At 43.8% G+C, this 24,937-nt stretch overlaps 1 protein-coding gene across 4 annotated transcripts in view; it reads left to right on the forward strand.

Moving 5' to 3' along the window:
• The window catches only part of pparab (peroxisome proliferator-activated receptor alpha b), a 135,289-nt gene that overhangs the window by 45,024 nt on the left and 65,328 nt on the right, over positions 1-24,937 (forward strand). For all 4 annotated transcript variants that reach the window (XM_067999746.1, XM_067999745.1, XM_067999747.1 and 1 more), the window contains 2 exons: positions 11,449-11,609; positions 20,365-20,503. In XM_067999746.1, the coding sequence (XP_067855847.1) occupies positions 11,449-11,609; positions 20,365-20,503 (300 nt within the window). The remainder of the gene's footprint in view (positions 1-11,448; positions 11,610-20,364; positions 20,504-24,937) is intronic.

Raw genomic sequence — 24,937 nt, forward strand, 5'->3', positions numbered from 1 at the left:
ATCGGTGGCTGAGTGTCCTTGACTGCTGAAGTGTTCCCCGACTGGGAGGGAACCCTCCTGTCTGGCGATTGTTGCGCGGTGTCCATTCATCCGTTGTCGCAGTGTCTGCACGGTTTCGCCAATGTACCATGAGAAAGAAAGAAAGAAAGATGTGTCGATGATTTCTTCCTCTGGACCCACGGCGAAGAATCACTGAAGAGACTACACGATAACATCAACAAGTTCCATCCCACCATCAAACTCACCATGGACTACTCCTCAGAATCGGTTTCTTTCTTGGACACACAAATCTCCATCAAAGACGGGCAGTTCAGCACTTCACTCTACCGCAAGCCCACGGACAACCTCACGATGCTCCACTTTTCCAGCTTCCACCCTAACCACGTCAAAGAGGCCATCCCCGATGGACAGGCCCTACGAATACACAGAATCTGCTCAGACGAGGAGGAACGCGATGGACACCTACAGACTCTGAAAGACGCCTTCGTAAGAACGGGATATGACGCTCGACTTGTCGATCGACAGTTCCGACTGGCCACAGCGAAGAATCGCATAGACCTCCTCAGAAGACAAACACGGGACGCAACCAACAGAGTACCCTTCGTCGTCCAGTACTTCCCCGGAGAGGAGAAACTACATCATGTTCTCTGCAGCCTTCAACATGTCATCGATGACGACGAACACCTCGCTAAGGCCATCCCCAGGCCTCCACTACTCGCCTTCAAACAGCCACCCAACCTCAAACAGACCATCGTTCGCAGCAAAATACCCAGCTTTCAGGAGAACAGCGTCCACGACACCACACAACCCTGCCACGGCAACCTCTGCAAGACATGCCAGATCATCGACACAGATGCCACCATCACACGAGAGGACACCACCCACCAGGTACATGGTTCATACTCCTGTGACTCGGCCAATGTTGTCTACCTCATACGTTGCAGGAAAGGATGCCCCGGAGCATGGTACATTGGTGAGACCGTGCAGACGCTGCGACAACGGATGAACGGACACCGCGCAACAATTGCCAGACAGGAGGGTTCCCTCCCAGTCGGGGAACACTTCAGCAGTCAAGGACATTCAGCCACCAATCTTCGGGTAAGCGTTCTCCAAGGTGGCCTTCGAGACACACGACAACGCAAAATCGTCGAACAGAAATTGATAGCCAAGTTCCGCACCCATGAGGACGGCCTCAACTGGGATCTTGGGTTCACGTCACGCTACACGTAATCCCACCAGTGGGAAAAAAAGTTATGTTTTTAATTCAACTGGTCATTCTCTCTCTCTCTTTCTCTTCCTTTCGGATGTTTTTTTTTATTCGTTCACGGGATGTGGGCGTCGCTGGTGAGGCCAGCACTTATTGCCCATCCCTAATTGCTCTCGAGAAGGTGGCGGTGAGCCGCCTTCTTGAACCGCTGCAGTCCGTGTGGTGACGGTTCTCCCACAGTGCTGTTAGGAAGGGAGTTCCAGGATTTTGACCCAGCGACAATGAAGGAACGGCGATATATTTCCAAGTCGGGATGGTGTGTGACTTGGAGGGGAACGTGCAGGTGGTGGTGTTCCCATGCGCCTGCTGCCCTTGTCCTTCTAGGTGGTAGAGGTCGTGGGTTTGGGAGGTGCTGTCGAAGAAGCCTTGGCGAGTTGCTGCAGTGCATCCTGTGGATGGTGCACACTGCAGCCACTGTGCGCTGGTGGTGAAGGGAGTGAATGTTTAGGGTGGTGGATGGGGTGCCAATCAAGCGGGCTGCTTTACCTTGGATGGTGTCGAGCTTCTTGAGTGTTGTTGGAGCTGCACTCATCCAGGCAAGTGGAGAGTATTCCATCACACTCCTGACTTGTGCCTTGTAGATGGTGGAAAGGCTTTGGGGAGTCTGGAGGTGAGTCACTCGCCACAGAATACCCAGCCTCTGACCTGCTCTCGTAGCCACAGTATTTATATGGCTGGTCCAGTTAAGTTTCTGGTCAATGGCGACCCCCAGGATGTTGATGGTGGGGGATTTGGCGATGGTAATGCCGTTGAATGTCAAGGGGAGGTGGTTAGACTCTCTCTTGTTGGAGATGGTCATTGCCTGGCACTTATCTGGCGCGAATGTTACTTGCCACTTATCAGCCCAAGCCTGGATGTTGTCCAGGTCTTGCTGCATGCGGGCTCGGACTGCTTCATTATCTGAGGGGTTGCGAATGGAACTGAACACTGTGCAGTCATCAGCGAACATCCCCATTTCTGACCTTATGATGGAGGGAAGGTCATTGATGAAGCAGCTGAAGATGGTTGGGCCAAGGACACTGCCCTGAGGAACTCCTGCAGCAATGCCCTGGGGCTGAGATGATTGGCCTCCAACAACCACTACCATCTTCCTTTGTGCCAGGTATGACTCCAGCCACTGGAGAGTTTTCCCCCTGATTCCCATTGACTTCAATTTTACTAGGGCTCCTTGATGCCACACTCGGTCAAATGCTGCCTTGATGTCAAGGGCAGTCACTCTCACCTCACCTCTGGAATTCAGCTCTTTTGTCCATGTTTGGACCAAGGCTGTAATGAGTTCTGGAGCCGAGTGGTCCTGGCGGAACCCAAACTGAGCATCGGTGAGCAGGTTATTGGTGAGTAAGTGCCGCTTGATAGCACTGTCGACGACACCTTCCATCACTTTGCTGATGATTGAGAGTAGACTGATGGGGCGGTAATTGGCCGGATTGGATTTGTCCTGCTTTTTGTGGACAGGACATACCTGGGCAATTTTCCACATTGTCGGGTAGATGCCAGTGTTGTAGCTGTACTGGAACAGCTTGGCGAGAGGCGCAGCTAGTTCTGGAGCACAAGTCTTCAGCACTACAGCTGGGATGTTGTCGGGGCCCATAGCCTTTGCTGTATCCAGTGCACTCAGCCGTTTCTTGATATCACGTGGAGTGAATCGAATTGGCCGAAGACTGGCTTCCGCGATGGTGGGGATATCGGGAGGAGGCAGAGATGGATCATCCACTCGGCACTTCTGGGTGAAGATGGTTGCAAACGCTTCAGCCTTGTCTTTTGCACTCACGTGCTGCACTCCGCCATCATTGAGAATGGGGATGTTTGCAGAGCCTCCTCCTCCCGTTAGTTGTTTAATTGTCCACCACCATTCACGACTGGATGTGGCAGGACTGCAGAGCTTTGATCTGATCCGTTGGTTGTGGAATCGCTTAGCTCTGTCTGTAGCATGTTGCTTCCGCTGTTTAGCATGCATGTAGTCCTGAGTTGTAGCTTCACCAGGTTGGCACCTCATTTTTAGGTACGCCTGGTGCTGCTCCTGGCATGCTCTTCTACACTCCTTATTGAACCAGGGTTGATCCCCTGTCTTGTTGGTAATGGTAGAGTGAGGAATATGCCGGGCCATGAGGTTACAGATTGTGCTGGAATACAATTCTGCTGCTGCTGATGGCCCACAGCGCCTCATGGATGCCCAGTTTTGAGCTGCTAGATCCATTCTGAATCTATCCCATTTAGCACGGTGGTAGTGCCACACAACACGTTGGATGGTTTCCTCAGTGCGAAGACGGGACTTCATCTCCACGAGGACTGTGCGGTGGTCACTCCTACCAATACTGTCATGGACAGATGCATTTGCGACAGGTAGATTGGTGAGGACGAGGTCAAGTAAGTTTTTCCCTCGTGTTGGTTCGCTCACCACCTGCCGCAGGCCCAGTCTAGCAGCTATGTCCTTCAGGACTCGGCCAGCTCGGTCAGTAGTGGTGCTACCGAGCCACTCTTGGTGATGGACATTGAAGTCCCCCACCCAGAGTACATTCTGTGCCCTTGCTACCCTCAGTGCTTCTTCCAAGTGGTGCTCAACATGGAGGAGGACTGATTCATCAGCTGAGGGAGGACGGTAGGTGGTAATCAGCAGGAGGTTTCCTTGCCCATGTTTGACCTGATGCCATGAGATTTCATGGGGTCCAGAGTCAATGTTGAGGACTCCCAGGGCCACTCCCTCCTGACTGTATATCACTGTACCGCCACCTCTGGTGGGTCTGTCCTGCCGGTGGGACAGGACATACCCAGGGATGGTGATGGAAGAGTCTGGGACGTTGGCTGAAAGATATGATTCTGTAAGTATGGCTATATCAGGCTGTTGCTTGACTAGTCTGTGGGACAGCTCTCCCAATTTTGGCACAAGTCCCCAGATGTTAGTAAGGAGGACCTTGCAGGGTCGACTGGGCTTGGTGTTTTGCCGTTGTCGTGTCCGGTGCCTCGTGGTCTGATGCCGGGTGGTCCGTCCGGTTTTATTCTTATTATGACTTTTCGTAGCGAGATTTTACAACTGAGTGGCTTGCTGGGCCATTTCAGAGGGCAATTAAGAATCAACCACATTGCTGTGGGTCTGGAGTCACATATAGGCCAGACCGGGTAAGGACGGCAGATTTCCTTCCCTAAAGGACATTCGTGAACCAGATGGGTTTTTACGACAATCCGGTAGTTTCATGGCCATCGTTACTGATGCTGGTATTTTAATTCCAGATTTTTATTTAATTAATTGAATTTAATTAATTAATTGAATTTAAATTCGCCAGCTGCCGTGGCGGGATTTGAACTCATGACTCTGGATTTTAGCCCAGGCCTCTGGATTACTAGCCCAGTAACATAACCACTATGCTACCGTACCCAATGTGCGTGCATGCGTCCGATCTTTCGTTCTTCCTTTCTTCTATTTGTATATTCAGTAGTCTTGTATCTAATGTCTCTCTGTCTGAACACTATTCAATTCCTTTGATTGCCTTGATTACGGGCAGTTGGAAAGATTATCTGTAAGCACCAGGCATTGTTCTCTGACTTTTTATGCGGTGACTTTCAAGGAATCCCACACTCACCTGACAAAGGAGAAAGCCTCCGAAAGCTTGTGATTTTCAAATAAAACTGTTGGACTATAACCTGGTGTTCTAAAATTCCTTACATCCGTTAGATCAGACTGAGGTCACATGAAGGCATTTCAGTTATGTTACTTAACCGTCAATAATTTTATTTAAAGGAATTTCAGCCGTACCAATTTATGGAGGTAAATTTTAACATACTGGTGGGAACTCAGCGGGGTGGGGAAGGTTCAATACACGCCTGGGAAACCCGGAAAAATTTTTCATGCGTTTTCTCGAGCGATCGTGACTCAATTGATGGCCCTTAATTTGACTTCCGGGTTTTGTGTCTCCAAGCTGCGCAGCGGCTGTACTGTGCACTCGAATGACGTGCTGGGAGCTGGATTATTTAAAGGGCCATTGCAACCATGGATTTTGAGGGAGAAAGGAAAAATATGAAGATATGGAGCAGCAAAGGACAAGGCCAGCACCTCGGTTCAGTGATTCCTCACTGGAGTTGCTATTAGCCGGTGTGAGGAGCAGGAGGGAAACATTGTACCTGGTTGACAGGAGGAAGCGCTCTGCTTCTGTCACCAAGAAGGCCTGGCTCGAGGTGGCAGAGGAGGTGACTAGCAGGAGCAGCATGTCAAGAATGTTGGTGCAATGCAGGAAACAATTCAGTGACCTAACCAGGTCAGGAAAAGTGAGTACAGTTTCTGATTCACCTATATTCTGTGGTGCACATTACGCCGTCTCTTTCCACCCCACTCCCCCACACCTCATACTTTGCCCTGCCAAGCCTACTCCAGCACATCACTCCTCGCACCTACTTAAGTCTCAGTATCAACTTACCTTCACTTTCTGTGCACTTCCTCACCTCCCCATTTGTGCACCCACCACTTCCGCTCACCCCAATCCTGATGCAATGTGATGAATCTATCTCTCTGATACTCACCCTCTGATGCATCTGCTTCATTGCCAGCCTGACCCAGAGCAATGCATCCACCAGGTGACCCTGTCATCCTCACTTGCACCTCTGTACTTTCTCCCCTTGTAGGAGAAGAGAGCACAAAATGCAAGGGGGAGGAGTCGGACTGGAGGGGGGCCACCACAAATAGTGCCCCTAACAGAGGCGGAGGAGGAGAAGGCCTTGGACCTCAGCCGGTCGAATGCCTGGCCGTCGGAGATGCCGAGACCGGCATCTCGCTAACGTCTGGTGACAGAACTTTAACATCCTTCACACATACCATGATTGATGTTATCAGTGATTGACCTGTTGTAAACCTCAATATGCTCATTACAAACTAACCTATGATGATTCTTAATATTGCTTTATGTTCTCTTCCAGGGTCTTCACGGACCACGTGACCTGGACAAGGGCGATCCCTCGGAGGAGCTCCCTATCTCTGAGGGTGCACTGTCACATCATAGCGAGCTGTTCACCAGCGCAAATACTCTCCCCTTGGTCGGAGTATTTGTCACCTGATGATTCACCACACACAAATGAGCGTGAGCAGACACTGGTGACGGGCAGCTGTGGAGAGCTGTATCGGTGAGCGCACTCCTCTCCAAGCTCTGCTCAGCTGGCAACAGATGCTGAAGCCCGGGGACCATCCTTGAGAAGGAGAATGATTGAGTTAGGGATGCACTATTGCGACATTCTGGAATAAGTGCCACGCACACTCTCCACAATAACGGAGAGGATGGAGGAGTCCACCTCCGGCATTAGCAGAAAGATAGTGTGGGAATGTCTGCGACGGAGAAAATGGCAGTCTCCATTGAGCTTTAAGCACGGCTCACAAATGAGTCCATTCAGACCCTGACAATGGCTGTGCGGACTCCGGGTGCTCAATATTCTGCCGCCTTAAACAGGCAGACAGATACTTTAGCAGTGGTCTTACAAGGCATCACAGATGTCCTCTAAACTGTTGTCCAGCAGAGTGGTAGGAGTGATGTGGCCTGGAGAGGGATGATGGCGAAAGTGAACATGGAAGTAGGGACTTCACGCTGCCATTTCTCACCCATTGTCGTTCTCCCGCCCCCAACCAGTACCCGCAATGCTGCCTCCTCTCCCGATGATGTGGAGATGCCGGTGATGGACTGGGGTGGACAAATGTAAGGAATCTTACAACACCAGGTTATAGTCCAACAGTTTTATTTGAAAACCACAAGCTTTCGGAGCTTACCTTCTTCGTCAGGTGGGTGACGAAGAAATTTTTGTGCAGGTCAAACCACAAAAATTTAACTTCTTTAAGTACCTTACTTGGCCCTTTAAATATCATCCTGCCAGCTTTAAGTGTCAGCTGGACTTCCAAGTTTCAGGAACGCGCGTGCACCCAGATGTGTCTGGGTCAAACCCAGAAGCCAGCGAATTGGAGCCGGGATGCGGTCCCACTCTGCAATCGGAGGATATTGACTGCCTGCCCGCCCCCAACCCATCCATTCTTCAGGGTTAAAATTTACCCCGTGATGTCACCTGATCAGACGACAAAACTTGAGAAGCTGTAATTCATTTGAATAAAGTCCCCATAATCCAGGAGTTCAGTATTTTCACTCTCTTGATCAGGAGTTAATGCAAGTTAAGCAATAATAATCTTACCATCCTAGGGGGTGAAATTGGTCTTTGGTGAATGCATGAAACGGGTAATAGCAAATCGGCAGCCCGATTTGCTGTAGTGAATCAGTAAAACATTCATTACGTTAATATGCATTGCAGATTATGTGGTGACCGCATATCATCTCTCTCCATCGTTTACCAGTAACCGACATTCATCGACCGGCCTCTCTTTATATTGACATCTAGAATGTCTCACAATTAAAGATCCAAGAGGCATAGCTGCTCTGTATTGTCAATAGGAAAGAAAACCGGGCTAGGTGCAAAACGAGCTGCCAATTCGCTATCACTTATTTTGCACAACTACCCAAGACCAGTTTCACCCCTCTTGAGTCCAGGCCTGATTTTGTGTAACTAGAGATGTACAAATCTCTTCCCTGCTATGTTGACAACCTTTCTGATATCAACATATCTTATGTGAGACTTTATTCCCCTTTTTTGATACTTCTGAGAGAGAATGTGAGCACTGAGAGCCAGGTACAACATAAAGATACCTTCAGACATACACAATTACTACTACTTCATAGCTAGCTCAGGATACATGTACTGCATGGAAGAGGATTTTAATATGTGACTGTTCTTGTATGCTTTTCAGTTCCTCCACTTATAGAAACTTGTATCAGTTATTGCCACAGGTGACAAACAAAACCTTCCATTGACATTGGGATGCTTCCACTCTCGAAGCAAGAATTTTATTACTTTTTTGTTCCTAGTACTTGTTAGGAACTTACTCTATTGCTGGACTTTGTGATACAGAGGTATGTTCTTGATTTGTTTGCTTAATTCTGATCTTCTGTTATATCTTTGTATCCTTGGTAGATTCGTACTTGCTGAGATAATACACAATATTAATCTTTTCACTGCTTGATCCTTCATTCAGAGCAAACAAGAAAGCACTGACTACTTGGAAGCCTTTATCTTTGCAAGGCTCATTATACAGGAAATGATTCTTCAGGGCAGACATTCTTTTACAGTTCTCTCACAAAGACTGATTTGTTTGTCTTCCTCAGAAATCCATTTTATGTAGTTAAAGCCAGTGGCACAGGACCCAGTGGATGTGTCAACACATCTCTTGTTTGCAATATTCTGCTTTATTATAGTAGTGTGTAAAGAAATTCCAATCAATCCTCAAAATACCTTTCTGTCACCTTCCCTGTAAGTCTTTTTCTTGTTGAGGTTGGTGAAGGTTTTCAACTATAGTTTTCACATTGTGTCATGGAACTTTAAAGTAGTAGAATGTTTCAAGCCACTGTTCCCTGAAGGTCTAATATACTTTCTCTCCAGTATCATGCACACAAGATCTGCAGTGCCATTTTAAGAGGCAGATTAGCTTTTGTTGATCATCCCTGATTGGTGATCTAATTGCTTTCAAGACTGGAGTTTATAATAAAAGTTAGGCTGATTCATATTTTTTTAGACCTTTTTAGAAGGGTACTTTGGCATTCTGCTGTCAGGTAGTACTTGCTGACTGCTCTTGGTTTAAGTTTGAATCTTTTTGAGACATGAATGATTTGTTATGTGCTATACTGCATCCTCAATGTCCCACAAACAATGAGATGAAAAATAAGTTTGAACAATGGTTTTTGGTGATAATGATTAAGGGGATAATGTTGGCCAGGACACTTCTTTGAATAGTGCCATAAGATCTTTAATGTCCATCTGAGCAAGCAGATAGGAACTTCGCTTCACGTTGGTGTCTTTGACAAAGCAGTAATCCTTCATTACTGCACTGCAGGATCATCCTGCAGAGTATGTGCTCAAGGCCTGGTATGGGATTCAAACCTAAAGCTACAGTACTGGCAAATGAGCCAAGCTGACACTTAAACTGGTCAGAGAAACCTTTTGATTCACAGTATTGTTCAACCTCAGGATGATTGGCAAGTAAAGGTGACATCTGTGCAAAATAAGCTAGCAATTAACAAACATAGTTCATCTTGTCATAGGCAAATCATCTTGGAATCATTGCCTGGATGGATGATAAGGGCAACAGCAATTTCCCATTTTTTTTGCTTGCAGAAGGTCAAGCATGATAACAATGTCCATATAGAGCGTTCAGAATACAGAGATGCCTTTTTTTTTTGAGGTACCTTTCAAAAAGGTCAAACATTTGCTCAGAGTAAGAGTTCTCGCATATATCTCTTCTATGTGATGCATTGCATCAACAATGTGCTTTTCTATCATTGCAGTTGGAATCCACGCAAGAACGAGGATTGTGGAATCCATACTTTTTGGCACTTAGTCTTTGATAGTTGATAGCAGATATAAGGCTGCTCTCTTCGTTTGTGTCCAAGTCTTTTTGACTTCAAGAGCAAAGTATCTGTTATCTTCTGATTTTCTTTGGCAAGATTGTACAATCGCAATTTATCAGGGCAGTTATCGTGAGGAGATATATACTGCATGTCTTCAAATTTTGTCTCCAGTTTCCTGTGAACATGTTCTGATTTTGATAATGCCAGATTATTAATCAAAGTTGCTGGTCTAATAGTCAGCTTGTTTAACCTTATGACTTGAGGTCTTTCAAAAATTTCAGCTCTCATGAAGCTAAACAATAGCTCGCAGTGCTCACTCCCCTGCTATAAAATATGTCTTAGGGTCGTCTTCATCCAAATCACAAGCACTGGTAGTTGTAGGGGTGTTCTTGCTCTTGCTTCTTTAGCCACTATAAACTGATCTGTGTTAACATTCCTTTTCTGCCTCTAGATGTCAGCTGTGTTAGCCATGGCTCAGTAGTAGCACCCTCGCCCCTGAGCCAGAAGGTTGTGGGTTCATGTCCCACTCCAGAGACTGGAGTACATAAATACTTCAGTGCAGTGCTGAGGGAGTGCCCCATCTGCCCCCTCAGGTGAATGTAAAAGATCCCATGGCACTATGAAAAAGAGCAGGGGAGTTCTCACTGGCGTTCTGGCTAATATTTATTCCTCAACCAACATCACTAAAACAGATTATCTGGTTATTTTCTCATTGTTGTTTATGGGACCTGCTGTGCGCAGATTGGCTGCCACGTTTCCTACATTACAACAGTGATTACATTTCAAAAGCACTTAATTGGCTGTAAAGTGCATCGGGATGTTCTGAGATCGTGAAAGACGCTATATAAGTTCTTTCTTTCTACTTCTAAGTCTCTGGACACGATGGCTTGTATTCTTGAATTTTGTTCTTCTTTGATGGCATTTCGTACTATTTTATTTGAATGTAGCTCAATACAATTACATAGTGATTCTCGTGTCTTCTGGCCTTTTAGATATGTCTTTTCCACATACCTACACACAGGTTGGTAGGCTCTGACAAACTAGATAGTAGTATCAGAAGATTTTCTCTAGTTTATATCTGGGCTTTTTCCAGAATCATGCTCTATAGTCTTGGCTGCAATTGAGTCCAGTCTGTCTCCATTGTGAAAATGTTGCACCAGTTCTGATAAGAAATGTAGTTCTTTTCACCTTGAGGCAATGTTCTTGTAATATCTAAGATGAGGATACGGTGCTGTATCTGGTTTGCTTTTGGCTAAGTGTTCCAGGGATTTCATTTCCTGTCTTGAAAGCAAATTGTAAGTTGGGTCGTCTTTGGTCTAGTGGATGATGCATACTGGAACAGTATAGGTCTGCTTTGTCATTTTACAAAGAGAAGAAATATTAATGTAATTCTTACCATTTTAAAAATACAAAAGTCAAAGAAAAAATATACAGATTTATCATTAAATCACTTCTTTCATGAAAGAGCAGTACTGCCGTCTTTTTCATGCTATCTGATTTTACCTGATCCAAATACTCATTGGGAAGGATTGCTCAATATCGTAATACAATATAGGTTATTTTTATTTTGTGATAGGATGGCACTGCTTTGAGTTTTGTTTGCTTTCCTAGATGAAATGGATTAAGGTCCCTAGTTCATGGGTTATTAAAAGCAACACAACTGGCTAAAATGTAAAAATAACTAAAATGTTACTCGATTTTAGTTGTCTACTTGATGAATCTCAAAAGATTTTCAATATTTTTTCTTCTCCCCCTCTTCAGATACTCTTACACCGGCCTCTAGTCCATCATCAGTAATCTTTCCTGTTACACCGTTAACCCAAGATGAAGCTTCCACCTCGGGGCTAAGCGTTGAGTGTCGAGTGTGTGGGGACAAGGCCTCTGGCTTCCATTATGGCGTACATGCCTGTGAAGGCTGTAAGGTACGTGCAATAATGCTGTAAGTCTTGTTTATTGAAAATTTGTGGGTTTTGTTGTTTTTCTTATCAGTGTTGTGTTAGAATGTTTTTATCAGTGGCTCCTCTGGTAATGCTTAAAGGAAATAAATGTATTGACTGGTATTCAATTCCTACTGCTTCACTAAACACGCAACACCAGAAGAGATCAATTTTTTTTTTATTCGTTCATGGGGTGTGGGCGTCGCTGACAATGCCAGCATTTATTGCCCATCTCTGATTGCACTTGAGAAGGTGGTGGTGAGCCACCTTCTTGAATCGCTGCAGTCCATGTGGTGAAGGTTCTCCCACAGTGCTGTTAGGTAGGGAGTTCCAGGATTTTGACCCAGCGACGATGAAGAAATGGCAATATATTTCCAAGTCGGGATGGTGTGTGACTCGGAGGGGAATGTGCAGGTGGTGGTGTTCCTATGTGCCTGTTGCCCTTGTCCTTCTAGATGGGTAGAGGTCACGGGTTTGGGAGGTGCTGTCGAAGAAGCCTTGGCAAATTGCTGCAGTGCATCTTGTGGATGGTACACACTGCAGCCATGGTGCGCCGGTGATGAAGAGAGTGAATGTTTAGGGTGGTGGACGGGGTGTCAGTCAAGTGGGCTGCTTTGTCCTGGATGGTGTCGAGCTTCTTAAATGTTGTTGGAGCTGCATTCATCCAGGCAAGTGGAGAGTATTCCATCACACTCCTGACTTGTGCCTTGTAGATGGTGGAAAGGCTTAGGGGAGTCAGGAGGTGAGTCACTCGCCACAGAATACCCAGCCTCTGACCTGCTTTTGTAGCCACAGTATTTATGTGGCTGGTCCAGTTAAGTTTCTGGTCAATGGTGATCCCCAGGATGTTGATGGTGGGGGATTCAGCAATGGTAATGCATTGAATGTCAAGGGGAGATGTTCATTGCCTGGCACTTGTCTGGCGTAAATGTTACTTGCCACTTATCAGCCCAAGCTTGGATGTTGTCCAGGTCTTGCTGCATGCGAGCACGGACTGCTTCATTATCTGAGGGGTTGCGAATGGAACTGAACACTGCAAGCATCAGCGAACATCCCCAATTCTGTTGTTGCTGAACATTTTGTTACTTGATTTCAGATGCTTAGGACATTTGGCACTTGGCTAAATGCAGTCTTGGAGTTCTTATGATGTTGCTGGATGTTGGCTCAAGTCCTTGCTCATCTATTCTGGATATTGGCAATACTAGGTGAAGTGGAACTCCTCCCTCCTAGAATACAACTTACCCCCTCTTCCCCAGATGCAGAGCATCAATTTGATCCATCGGCTCATTCACTAATGGTTTTGCGCTGTGTTATCCTGTCCAGTTTAAATTCCTCAAGGGAGATTTGCAGCCAGAAGACTATAGTACTACCATTATCTTCTAGCTATCTGAATTTTTGTGCCTGAATCGTTGTTTCTAGCAAATGATTCTGATCAGACAGCCGATGAAGAGCATTACTCTACTTGTCACTTCAGCCCCTAAAGCTATATATGCAGATATATTAGCAATACATCTCCACCTGCTGCAAGGAGATAGATTTGACAATTTTAATTGTTTCCTGGGGAAATATCTGAATGCATTTATATTGGGATTTGAATGTTTCTGGATAATAAGCTGGTTCATTATCTTAAAACATCTAAATTCTGGTATACAGGCCTTCGGGCAGGTTTTCAAAGAGCCTAAATGATGTATTCCCAGTAGGCCCACTCTTAGGTTCTACAAGATTTTTTAGAAATTGTAGCTGACGGCTTTGGCCTTCAGGTTATAGGTCATGTTATCCTGCAATAAATCATAAGGAAAGTATGGTGATGGCCAGAATGGTCCAATTCCTGAGGGTTCAGAGCTGACTCCAGAATCTTTTAGATGTAACAAAAGCATGCACAAAAACTTCTCAGGATAAAAACCCTATGCCTGCAGACAGAGGGTTCAAGTGACTGGATTCATGGGAGCTAGGTTTTTGGATGCACGGCTAGGATGCGCTGCAAATGAGGATTGACTAAAGTGCATTAGAGATTATGTCATTGATCAAAGAAGCCCAAGCACGTGTTGGGGAGCCTGCTGTACCTTTGGTAAACAGTACTAAGTGAGAAATTTTGTTTTTTGGTGTTAATATGCACAAATTCATCAAGTATATTGGGATTTTGTCTCCCTTGGAATGCCTCCAACATCTGCTGAAATTGAAATATTTTGGGTCTCCTCTCGAGCTCTTTTGGGGAATATCTAATTTCACGAAAAGTATACAAAAATCTGGAATAATTAATTTTCTTCCTATCCCCTCTTAAAGCATGATCATTATACTTCTTAAGCTCATGTACCAGCCTTTTTAAGCATTAATGTTCTATTAAACTGAAGAGAGGGATCATTTGGCCCATCTACCTCATTGTTCCATAGAAACCTACAATGCCCCATCACAGTGTCTAACTGCCCCATGAATGTTTCTAGAATTCTTGCTTCCACAACCTACCTGGAAGATCATTCTAGGTATTAATCGCTCTTTGTGTTAATGTCAGGAAGCACGACCTAATCCTGATCCTGCCTTTGTCAGTTTGTACCTATGTACTTTTTCTATTTCACTTACTATTATAGTAGTATACAAAATAATATCATAGTAGGCACAGCACAGGAGGGGAGGCCATTTGGCCCATTGTGCTTCTGCTAGCTCTTTGAAAGAGCTATCTAATTAGTCCCATTCTCCTGCTCTTTCCCCATAGCCCTGTATTTTTTTTCCCTTCAAGTATTTATCTAATTCCCTTTTGAAAGTTACTATTGAGTCTGCTTCCACACCATTTCAGGCAGTGCATTCCAGATCATTACAACTCGCTATCTTAAAAAAAATGTTTCCTCATGTCGCCTCTGGCTCTTTTGACGATCACCTTAAATCTGTGTCCTCTGGTTACTGACCTTCTGCCACTGGAAACAGTTTCTCCTTATTTACTCTACCAAAACCATTCATGATTTTGAACACCTCTATCAAATCTTCCGTTAACTTTCTTTGTTTTAAGGAGAACAACCCCAGCTTCTCCAGTCTTTCCACATAACTGAAGTCCCTCATCCCTGGTACCATTCTAGTAAATCTCTTCTGCACCCTCTCTAAGGCCTTCACATCCTTCCTAAGTGTGGTGCCCAGAACTGGACACACCACTCCAGCTGAGGCCTAACCAGTGTTTTATAAAGGTTTGCATAACTTTCTTGCTTTTATACTCTATGCCTCTATTAATAAAGCCCAGGATCCCATATGCTTTTTAAACAGCCTTCTCAACTTGTCCTGCCACCTTCAAAGATTTGCGTATGTGTACCCCCAGGTCTCTGTCCCTGCACCCCCTTTAAAATTATATCACGTAGTTTATATTGCCTCGCCTCATTCTTCCTACCAAGATGCATGACTTCACACTTCTCTGCATTAAATTTCATTTGCCATGTGTCTGCCCATTTCACCAGGCTGTCTATGTCCTCCTGAAGTCTGATACTATCATCCACATTGTTTACTACATTTCCGAGTTTCGTGTCATCTGCAAACTTTGAAATGATACCATCTATACCCAAGTCCATTAATATATATCAAAAAGAGCAGTGATCCTAATACTGACCCCTGGGGAACACCACTGAATACTCCCCTCCAGTCTGAAAAACAACCGTTCACCACTACTCTCTGCTTTCTGTCCGCTAGCCAATTTTGTATCCAAGCTGCCACTGTCCCTTTTAATCCCATGGGCTTTAATTTTACTAACAAGTCTATTATGTGGGTACTTTATCAAATGCCTTTTGAAAGTCAATAAACACAACATCAACCGGACTACCCTCATCAGCCCTCTACGTTACTTCATCAAAGAACTCAATCAAGGTAGTCAAACATGGCTTCTTTCAGTGGTGAAGGTTCCAAGTTTTGCTAACTTTCCCTAGTGTCAAAGGATTGACTAATGAGAAACCAGTCTCATCGCCCTTCTGCATTGCTTTCAGGGCTTTGAGTTTCCCTTGTATGTTGGTGGCTAGAACGGAACGTGTTATTCAAGATGTGACCTGATCACAGAACTATAAAGCTCCAGCATGATTGCCTTAGCTTAAACCACTGATTTGGCAATATAGCACAGCATTTGTTTTGCTCAGTTAATTGCTACAATGCAATGACTGAACGTGGTCAGTGTGGAGACGACTGTCCGTTCCAAATCTCTTTCAACTTCTCCCATTGCTACTTCTACACCATTCGTTATGTCCCCCATTTTTAATTCAAATATGTAAGACTTTGCAATAGCCTGTTTGAATTTTATCTGCCATAGTTCTGCCTGCTTTCAAATATTGTTAGGGTCCTTCTGCTTTACCAGAGTCTACTGCCCATCTAATTTCATATTATCTGCAAATTTGATCAACTTACTTTGTGTTTCTAAATCTACATCATTTAGGTGGATTAGAAACAGTAAGGAACCTAGCACTGATCCTTGGGGCACTCCATTCTGTACATCACCCCAGCCTGACATCGTTCCCATAACTAGTACAAGCTCTCTTTCAGCCAATTTCTTACCCATCTCCAAATTCCTTTAGGGTGCCCAGTGCCTTAAGTTTGTGTAGCAGTCTTTCATGTGGAACTTTAATAAAGACTTTAGGTACACTGTATCATAGCACTTTCCAACATCCACTTGGGATGTCATTTCCTCTGAAAGCCAAGGAGGTTAGTCAGGCAGTATCTGTTCCTTCTGAAATTATGTTGGCTGGCACTTACTAGGTCATTTTCATGTAGGTTCTCCTTATCTTTATTCCTAATAATCAATTTTGTTATTTTGTCTGTTGTTAAAAACACTGGTATTCATACTTAATATGGCATGATGAGCCTGTTGGTGGTAGACCTCACAAAACTTCTTCTGAAGATGCTGCAGTATTTAATTTGCTACAGGGAACTTATATTTCCTCAATTCATCCTTCTCTCCATAAATCTCAGCTACAAATTTGGGATTATCAGAAAAGTAATGTTGGTTTATGTGGTTTAAAATTAAGTTTCTTCATAAGACTAAGCAACTTTTTTGGTGTCCCATTGACCACACACGCTTGGATCTGTTGTTTCCAAATAAGGATTGACAAAATGGCTCATTGATGACCCATCTTTATTTGCAGATCAGCTGTGAAAGGCTGGGATGGCCACCCATTTCCAACTCCTTGATCAGATTTTAATAATATGTGAAGGATGCTGTAGTGAATAAGTAGAATATCTTCGTAAGTGAATACAACCTCTGAATACTAAGATATCTCCCAAACAGCCCCTCACTTATTTCATTGTAATTAAAATTTGTACACAGATTATACTTGTATTTTGTTTTTCATACTAATGCGTTCTGTCTCCTCTGAGGAAAAATAACTGCGTATCAGGGGAGCGGACTCACTCTTTGAACCATGTGGCAAGAGAAAGTCATATAGCATTGGCCAAGCATTTTTAGTTGCTTTTAGGGGATTGTATACTTGTGATTCCATTCCTTGATAGCTTGGTATTGCTCAATTAGTATATTGAGATAGGTTCTTGTTATAAATTTCAGGTCTGCTCTAGATATTTTCTCGTTTCAGCGTAACCTGTCTCTCTTGTGTGTGAATCCCGCATTTCTTATGATAAGGAATTAACCTTTATTGACCAATATCTAGACATACAATAGTGTTACCCAGGGGTTGTAACAGTGAAAACCCCAGGTTATATAAACCTAATACTGGCACTGATTAACACTTTGAGACAAGGCCAAATGGAAATCAGCAAACTGGTTTATTTTCCCATTGTTAAATGAATATACAGAGTAATGTTTATAGTATGTCTTACCTTACTTCGACTTAATTCAGCAAACCTCCTCATTGTATAGAAAATAACACTGTCCCTGTTAGGAGGCTATATTAACCTTTCACACCAAGGTTTCTTTTGGACCTGGTCTGCTTTATGTTAGAAGGAGGGACCATCCACCACCTGCGTCTCACTCAGCAGATCTTCTCAACTGATTTGTTGACCATGTGTTTCTGCCCTTTTTTCCTTTGCTGGACAGGAGGTTAGCAGCTTGACCTCTCACCTTCTCCCTGTCTGAGGATTGTCTGGTAGTGCTACCAATGAAACTGTTTATTGCCCCCTTTGGTGGGGATCCCACAAAACTAGCTCCTGCTGTTCTCAAAATCAATAGGACCTTCTCAACATGTTATGTCTGGATGGCTCACAAGAAAGTCTGAATGCCCTCCAATGTCTAGAGCTGAAGTGGTATGCGAGAAACTCCATTCAACAATCTGATCCATCTGGCTTGAATACACATCTTCCAGATTTCCATTCGAAAATGTAATCCCTTGAGAGAAAAATTTAACTCAAAACTAATATTTCAATATAAGTTATACCAAGCTTTATCCGTGACAAAATAGTCAGGAAGACTGGCCCTCTTCGGGTTTGTGGGAGAAATCATGTGCGTTTTCTTGGTTTCCAACAGTTCTTCAGCGGTGAAGATCTAACAAGATAAATAATTCAGCATTCTTCCTTCTAACTAGATTCCAATATGACTGGCTTCTGTTTTTTTTTACAGAAATACTTAAACTTTCTCACACTGACAGTTTTCTTTGCTCTAATTGTATAAATACTACAGCAGCAAATTTGTTGTACTACAATTAGGTTATAAGAAAAAGATACAATAAAGTGTCTTTAACAGTTTCTCCATCCCTGCCTATTTAGTTACCTCTCAGACATCCTGGGTGCTCATCCTGGCTCTCCTCCACCATTTACACACTGCTACTTGACAGTATAATCTGGAAGCGTAAGGCCAGCTTACATGTATGCTGACAACACCCAGCTCTACCTCTACATAAGAACATTAGAAATAGGAGCATGAGTAGGACATACAGCCCTTCGAGCCTGCTCCACCATTGAATAAGATCATGGCTGATCTTCTACCTCAACTCCACTTTCCCGCCCTATTCCCATATCCCTTGATTCCCTTAGTGTCCAAAAATCTATCGATCTCAATCTTGAATATACTCAACAACTGAGCATCCACAGCCCTCTGGGGTAGAGAATTCCAAAGATTCTCTGAATGAAGAAATCTTTCCTCATCTCAGTCCTAAATGGCTGACCCCTTATCTTCTTCCATCAACTCAAAAACTAATGGTGCCTATCTGACATCCAAGACCTGGATGAGCCAAAGTTTATTCCAGTTCAATGTTGATAAAACTGAAGCCATTCTTTTTGGCTCTTGCCAGCATCTATGTACCGCTGGGCTTGACTCAGCCTCCACAGTTGCCACTTCCAGCTGAGTCAGCAGGTGATGAACCAAGCTCAGTTTCCTCCAGCACATCTGCTCCATTACTAAGACTGCTTTCCTCCACCTCTGCAACATTGCCTGCTTTCACCCCTACCTCTCCCTTACTGTCATTGCAAACCTAGTCCATACCTTCATCTTGAAGCTTGACTTCTCAAATGCTCTCCAAACTTCAGTGGCAGGTTGACTTCAAAATTTTCATCCTTGTTTCTAAATCCTTTCATGATCTTGTCCCATGCTCCCGTAGTAATCTCCTCCACCCTTACATTTCCGCAGACACACTCTACTCCTGTAAAACTGTACCATTATTGGCTGATTACTCACTCATTATACTCATGTCTTCTGGAATTGCCTATTTAGTTCTGTCTACTTTGCTGCCTCCTTCCTTCCTTCCAAATACTTGCTCAAAGCCTTTATCTTCAACTGTACTTTCGTCCCTCATGAGGGGGCTTGACAGGGTAGATGCTGAGAGATTGTTTCCCCTGGCTAGATAGTCCAGAACTGGGGGGCATAATCGCAGGATACGGGGTCGGCCATTCAAGACTGAGATGAGGACGAATTTCTTCACGCAGAGGGTTGTGAATCTTTGGAATTCTCTACCCCAAGAGGGCTGTGAATGCTGAGTTATTGAATATATTCAAGGCTGAGATGGATAGATTTTTGGACTCTAGGGGAATCAAGGGAAATGAGGATCTGGCAGGAAAGTGGAGTTGAGATCGAAGATCAGCCATGATCTGATTGAATGGTGGAGCAGGCTCGAGGGGCTGTATGGCCTACTCCTGCTCCTAGTGCTTATGTTCTTATGCCCAGCCCCCACCCTAACTATCTTTTTCCTCCTGCTTGGCACCCACTCTTTTTTCCTCCTTCATGCAAATGACTGAGAGATGCATTTCTTTGGCACTTCTCACATACAGAAAGGTAAGTTGGTGTTGTTACCTCAGTCTTTCAATGAACCTAATATTGGTTTTAGTTTGGGAAAAAGGGGTATCAATAAGTGTGTGTTGAAAACAGCAGTGCAGTTTTCAAGAATCACATACGTGAATACTTTGCTAAAATAGGGGGGAAAAAAGCAATCTTAAATTATTTTATGCATTGTTCAGAATTGTTGATCTTGGTTTTAATAGGCTCCTTACAACAGCACATTTTTCTTGGGTGAATTCCCCAGCCCAATTCATTTTGTGCCGATTATGACTCCAGTTGAGGGCAGTAATTGTAACTTTATCTGAGGGCTATAGAAGTGACTGTTTATACTTCTTTTCACTAACTCTTTTCTGAATGTGCAGTCACACTCTATATAAATGGAAATGATAAGTCTAGAAGGAATGTATTGGACAAGAGGTCAAGTTAGTATTTCTCTCTACATATTATTTGGGAAAATCACAAAATACTGGAATTGAATAAGGATAGACATTATTTAAACGAAGATCTTGTATTATACCAGCATCAAGTTGCTCTATAATTGCTACTGTGATTTTTATTTTATAGGGCTTTTTTCGGAGAACAATACGATTGAAACTGGACTATGATCAGTGTGAACGCAATTGTAAGATTCAAAAAAAGAACCGCAACAAGTGCCAATGCTGTCGTTTTCGCAAGTGCCTTTCTGTGGGAATGTCACATAATGGTATGTGAAGGCTGTACTCTGGATTTCTATGCAGAAGCTTAAACTGAGTTTGGTTCTGATTAGGTGCATAAGTTCACGAAGATTGATGTATCTATCTGTCCCATAAGCATATCCATGTTATGACTCACATTGTACATCACACATCCTGCTTTAGCTGCATTGGTTAATTTTTGTTTGTTTGGGAATACATGCAGTGTTTGATGACTTATGTGTTTCTATAGCTGCTCTAGGTGGAAATGACTCCTTGACTGGCTCTATGCTGTCAGATTGCTTGTCCGACATCAAATTCCTGATGTGTCATAACTTTCTACATCTCACTAGTTCAGCTTTAATGTTGGCCTGCGGATAATAAGAGCTGCGCTTTGGGAGGAGGGTAAAGAAGCAAGGACAGTGCGTGGAGGGAGGAAAAGAAAATGCCAGCATTAAAGGGGAAGGGAGGGAAAGGAAAGCCAACATTAAAGCAAAGAGCTAGTGTAGTACCACTCTGCCACTTCTCAAAGACATGAGGAGTATTCTGTGAAGACCAAATCAATTTACTGAAGTAAATCAGCAATTGATTAAATACCAGTAATGCAATATACATTTACAGTAGATGCTAGACTATGCTCTCTCCTCGTATAAGGAAAATAATAAGTAGTTCAAAATCTTTGTACTAAATCTATTAAATATTAAAAACATTGAGTGGTATCAACATGCTGAATTGCCAGTACTAACTGAAGGAGATATCATCTTGGACTGTGGGATGGGGAAGAAGAGTGCCTGCTTGAACTGAGAAAAGGGGCAGTGATCCAGTTGCCTCACTACCCTTGGATCGCATTGCCCATACCCAACCTCTCACCTGCTTGGGACTATGGACCTGACGCTGCCTGAGAAATTACTCTCTCCACTACTGATATTCTTGTTGCTGGCTGTCTTGAATGAGTTTTACCTTCCTCCAACTAAACATTGAGAAGATCTGAGCCATTATTTTAGGCCACTCCTACAAACTTTGCTCCTTTGTCACTAATTCTATCCCGGTCCCTAACCACTTCCTCAGTTTGACCCTGAGCTGAACTTCAGATCCCAGATCCTCTCTGACATAAATACCGCATACTTTCACTTTTGCAACATTGCCTGCCTCTGCTTGTACTTCAACTGCTCTGCTGTGCAAGACCTTATACATGTCGTCTGCACCTCCAGACTTGGCTACTTTAATGCTGTCCTTGCTGGCCTCTCATTCTCCACCCTCCATAAACTCCAGCTTATCGGAAGCGTCCGTTGTGGCTCAGTGGTAGCACTCTCGGCTCTGAGTGAGAAGGTTATGAGTTTAAGTCCCACTCCAGAGACTTGAGCACAAAATCTAGGCAGATACTCCATTGCAGTACTGCAACGTGCCATGTGCCATCTTTCGGATGAGACATTAAACTGAGGCCCCGTCTGCCCTTTCAGGAAGACGAAAAAGATCACATGGCACTATTTCGAAGAAGAGCAGGGGAGTTCTCCCTGGTGTCATGGGCAATATTTATCTCTCAACCAACATCACTAAAACAGATTATCTGATCATTATCACATTGCTGTTTGTGGGACCTTGCTGTGCACAAATTGGTTGCCATGTTTCCTACTTGTAAGTACTTCATTGGCTGTAAAGTGCTTTGGGACATCCTGAGATTGTGAAAGACTCTATATAAATGGAAGTCTTATTTTGTCTAAAACTCTGCCATGTGTATCCTATCCTGCACTAAGTTCCACTCGTCCATCACCTCTTCTTTCTGATCTAAGATCTGCTCCCTGTCCCGAAATGCCTCAAATTTAAAATCCGTGTCCTCATCTTTAAATCCCACAATTGCCTCGCACCACCCTCCCTCTGCAACCTCCGCCAGCCCGATATTCCCACCCCCCCCAATATTCTTCTCCTCTGCCTCAGGCCTCTTGTGCATTTTCCCCTCTCTTTGCCGGCACAGCTTTCAGTTTCTTGGGTTCCACTCTCTGGAATTCCTTCCCTAAATCACTCTACCTCCCTCTCCTGCTTTAAAAACCTCCTCAAAACCCATCACTTTGACCAAACTTTTGATCACTCCCCCTAGTCTCTCTAACTACAGGTACAAATTCAAATTAGAGGGTATGACATGATAGCTATTACTGAGACATGGCTGCAGGATGGTCAGGATTGGGAACTAAATATACCAGGTTATAAGGGCTACAGGAGAGATGGGGAAAATGGAATAGGGGGAGGAGTAGCCTTAATGATTAGAGATGAAATCACTTCAATGATAAAGGAGGATATAACGAGATGTATGTAGCCAATAGAGACCTTATGGGTTGAATTGAGAAATAGGAAAGGATCTAAGCCTATAGTGGGAGTTGTGTATAGGACCCCTGGCAGCTAGATTGTATAAATGCAGAGATTAGACAAGCGTGTAATAAAGGCATAGTGGTCTTAATGGGGGACTTTAACCTTCACATAGATTGGGAAAAGCAGACTAGCAACTGTCAAAGATAGTGAATTTCTTGAGTGTGTCCGGGATAGTTTTCTACAGCAGTATGTCCTAGAGGCATCAAGGGGGCAAGCCATACTAGATTTAGTAACGAGTAATGAACCAGATTTAGTTAACAGCTCAACTGTGTGTGAACATCTATCCAATAGCGATCATAACATGATCGAGTTCAAGGTAGTGTTTGAAAGGGAAAAAAGTGAATCAGCTGCTAAGATTCTAGACTTGGGCAAGGCCGACTTCAATGGGATGAGACAGAGACTGTCCATAGTAAACTGGGCAAATCTGTTAATCGGTAAAACGACTGATGATCAGTGGGAAATGTTTAAAGAAACATTTAACGTGTTACGGAATCGGTTTATACCCCTGAGGGGCAAGAACTCTACTTGCCAAAAAAAACAGCCATGGACAACCGAAGAGGTAAGGGGCAGTATAAGACATAAGGAAAGGGCATACAAAAAGGCAAAAAATGGCACAGATCCTGGCGAAAGGGAAAGGTACAAAGATCAACAAAGGGTCACAAAACAGATAGTAAGAGCTACAAAAAGAGAGTATGAAAAGAAACTTGCAAGTGATATCAAAACCAATACGAAGAACTTTTATAGTTATATAAGGAAAAAGAGGGTGGTCAGGAGCAGTGTTGGCCCCTTAAAAACTGAAAGTGGGGATATTGTCATTGACAGTGGGGAAATGGCGGACATGTTGAATAATTACTTTGCGTCAGTATTTACAGTAGAAAAAGAGGATAGCATGCCGGAAATCCCAAGAAAGCTAATATTGAATCGGGGACAGGGACTCAATAAAATTAACATAAGTAAAGCAACAGTAATGAAGAAAATAATAGCACTAAAGAGTGACAAATCCCCAGGACCAGATGGTTTCCATCCCAGGGTTTTAAAGGAAGCAGGTGAGCACATTGCAGATGCCCTAACTATAATCTTTCAAAGTTCTCTAGATTCAGGAACTGTCCCTCTAGATTGGAAAATTGCACATGTCACTCCGCTTTTTAAGAAAGGAGAGAGAGGGAAACCAGGGAATTAAAGATCAGTTACCTAACATCTGTTGTGGGGAAAATGCTGGAGTCTATAATTAAGGATAGAGTGACTGAAAATTCTCTGTGTTCAGCTAATCAGAGAGCAGGTTACTTGCCCAGAAAGGTAGGTCATGCCTGACAAACCTGATTGAATTTTTTGAAGAGGTGACTAAAGTAATGGACAGGGGAATGTCAATGGACTTATTTATATGGACTTCCAGAAGGCATTTGATAAGGTCCCACATAAGAGACTGTTAGCTAAGATAGAAGCCCGTGGAATCGAGAGAAAAGTACAGACTTGGTTAGGAAGTTGGCTGAGCGAAAGGCGACAGACAGTAGGGATAATGGGTAGGTACTCACATTGGCAGGATGTGACTAGTGGAGTCCCGCAGGGATCTGTCTTGGGGCCTCAATTATTCACAATATTTATTAACGACTTAGATATGAGACTTTCATCTAAGTTTGCTGATGACACAAAGATTGGTGGCATTGTAAGCAGTGTAGATGAAAACATAAAATTACAAAGGGATATTGATAGATTAGGTGAATGGGCAAAACTGTGGCAAATGGAATTCAATGTAGGCAAATGTGAGGTCATCCACTTTAGATCAAAAAAGGATAGAACAGGGTACTTTCTAAATGGTAAAAAGTTAAAAACAGTGGATGTCCAAAGGGACTTAGGGGTTCAGGTACATAGATCATTGAAGTGTCATGAACAGGTGGAGAAAATAATCAATAAGGCTAATGGAGTGCTGGCCTTTATATCTAGAGGACTAGAGTACAAGGGGGCAGAAATTATGCTGTAGCTATACAAAACCCTGGTTAGACCGCACCTGGAGTACTGTGAGCAGTTCTGGGCACCGCACCTTTGGAAGAACATATTGGCCTTGGATGGAGTGCAGCGTAGATTTACTAGAATGATACCCAGAC

Source organism: Heptranchias perlo, chromosome 18, assembly GCF_035084215.1.
Source record: "Heptranchias perlo isolate sHepPer1 chromosome 18, sHepPer1.hap1, whole genome shotgun sequence".
NCBI classification, from domain to species: domain Eukaryota; kingdom Metazoa; phylum Chordata; class Chondrichthyes; order Hexanchiformes; family Hexanchidae; genus Heptranchias; species Heptranchias perlo.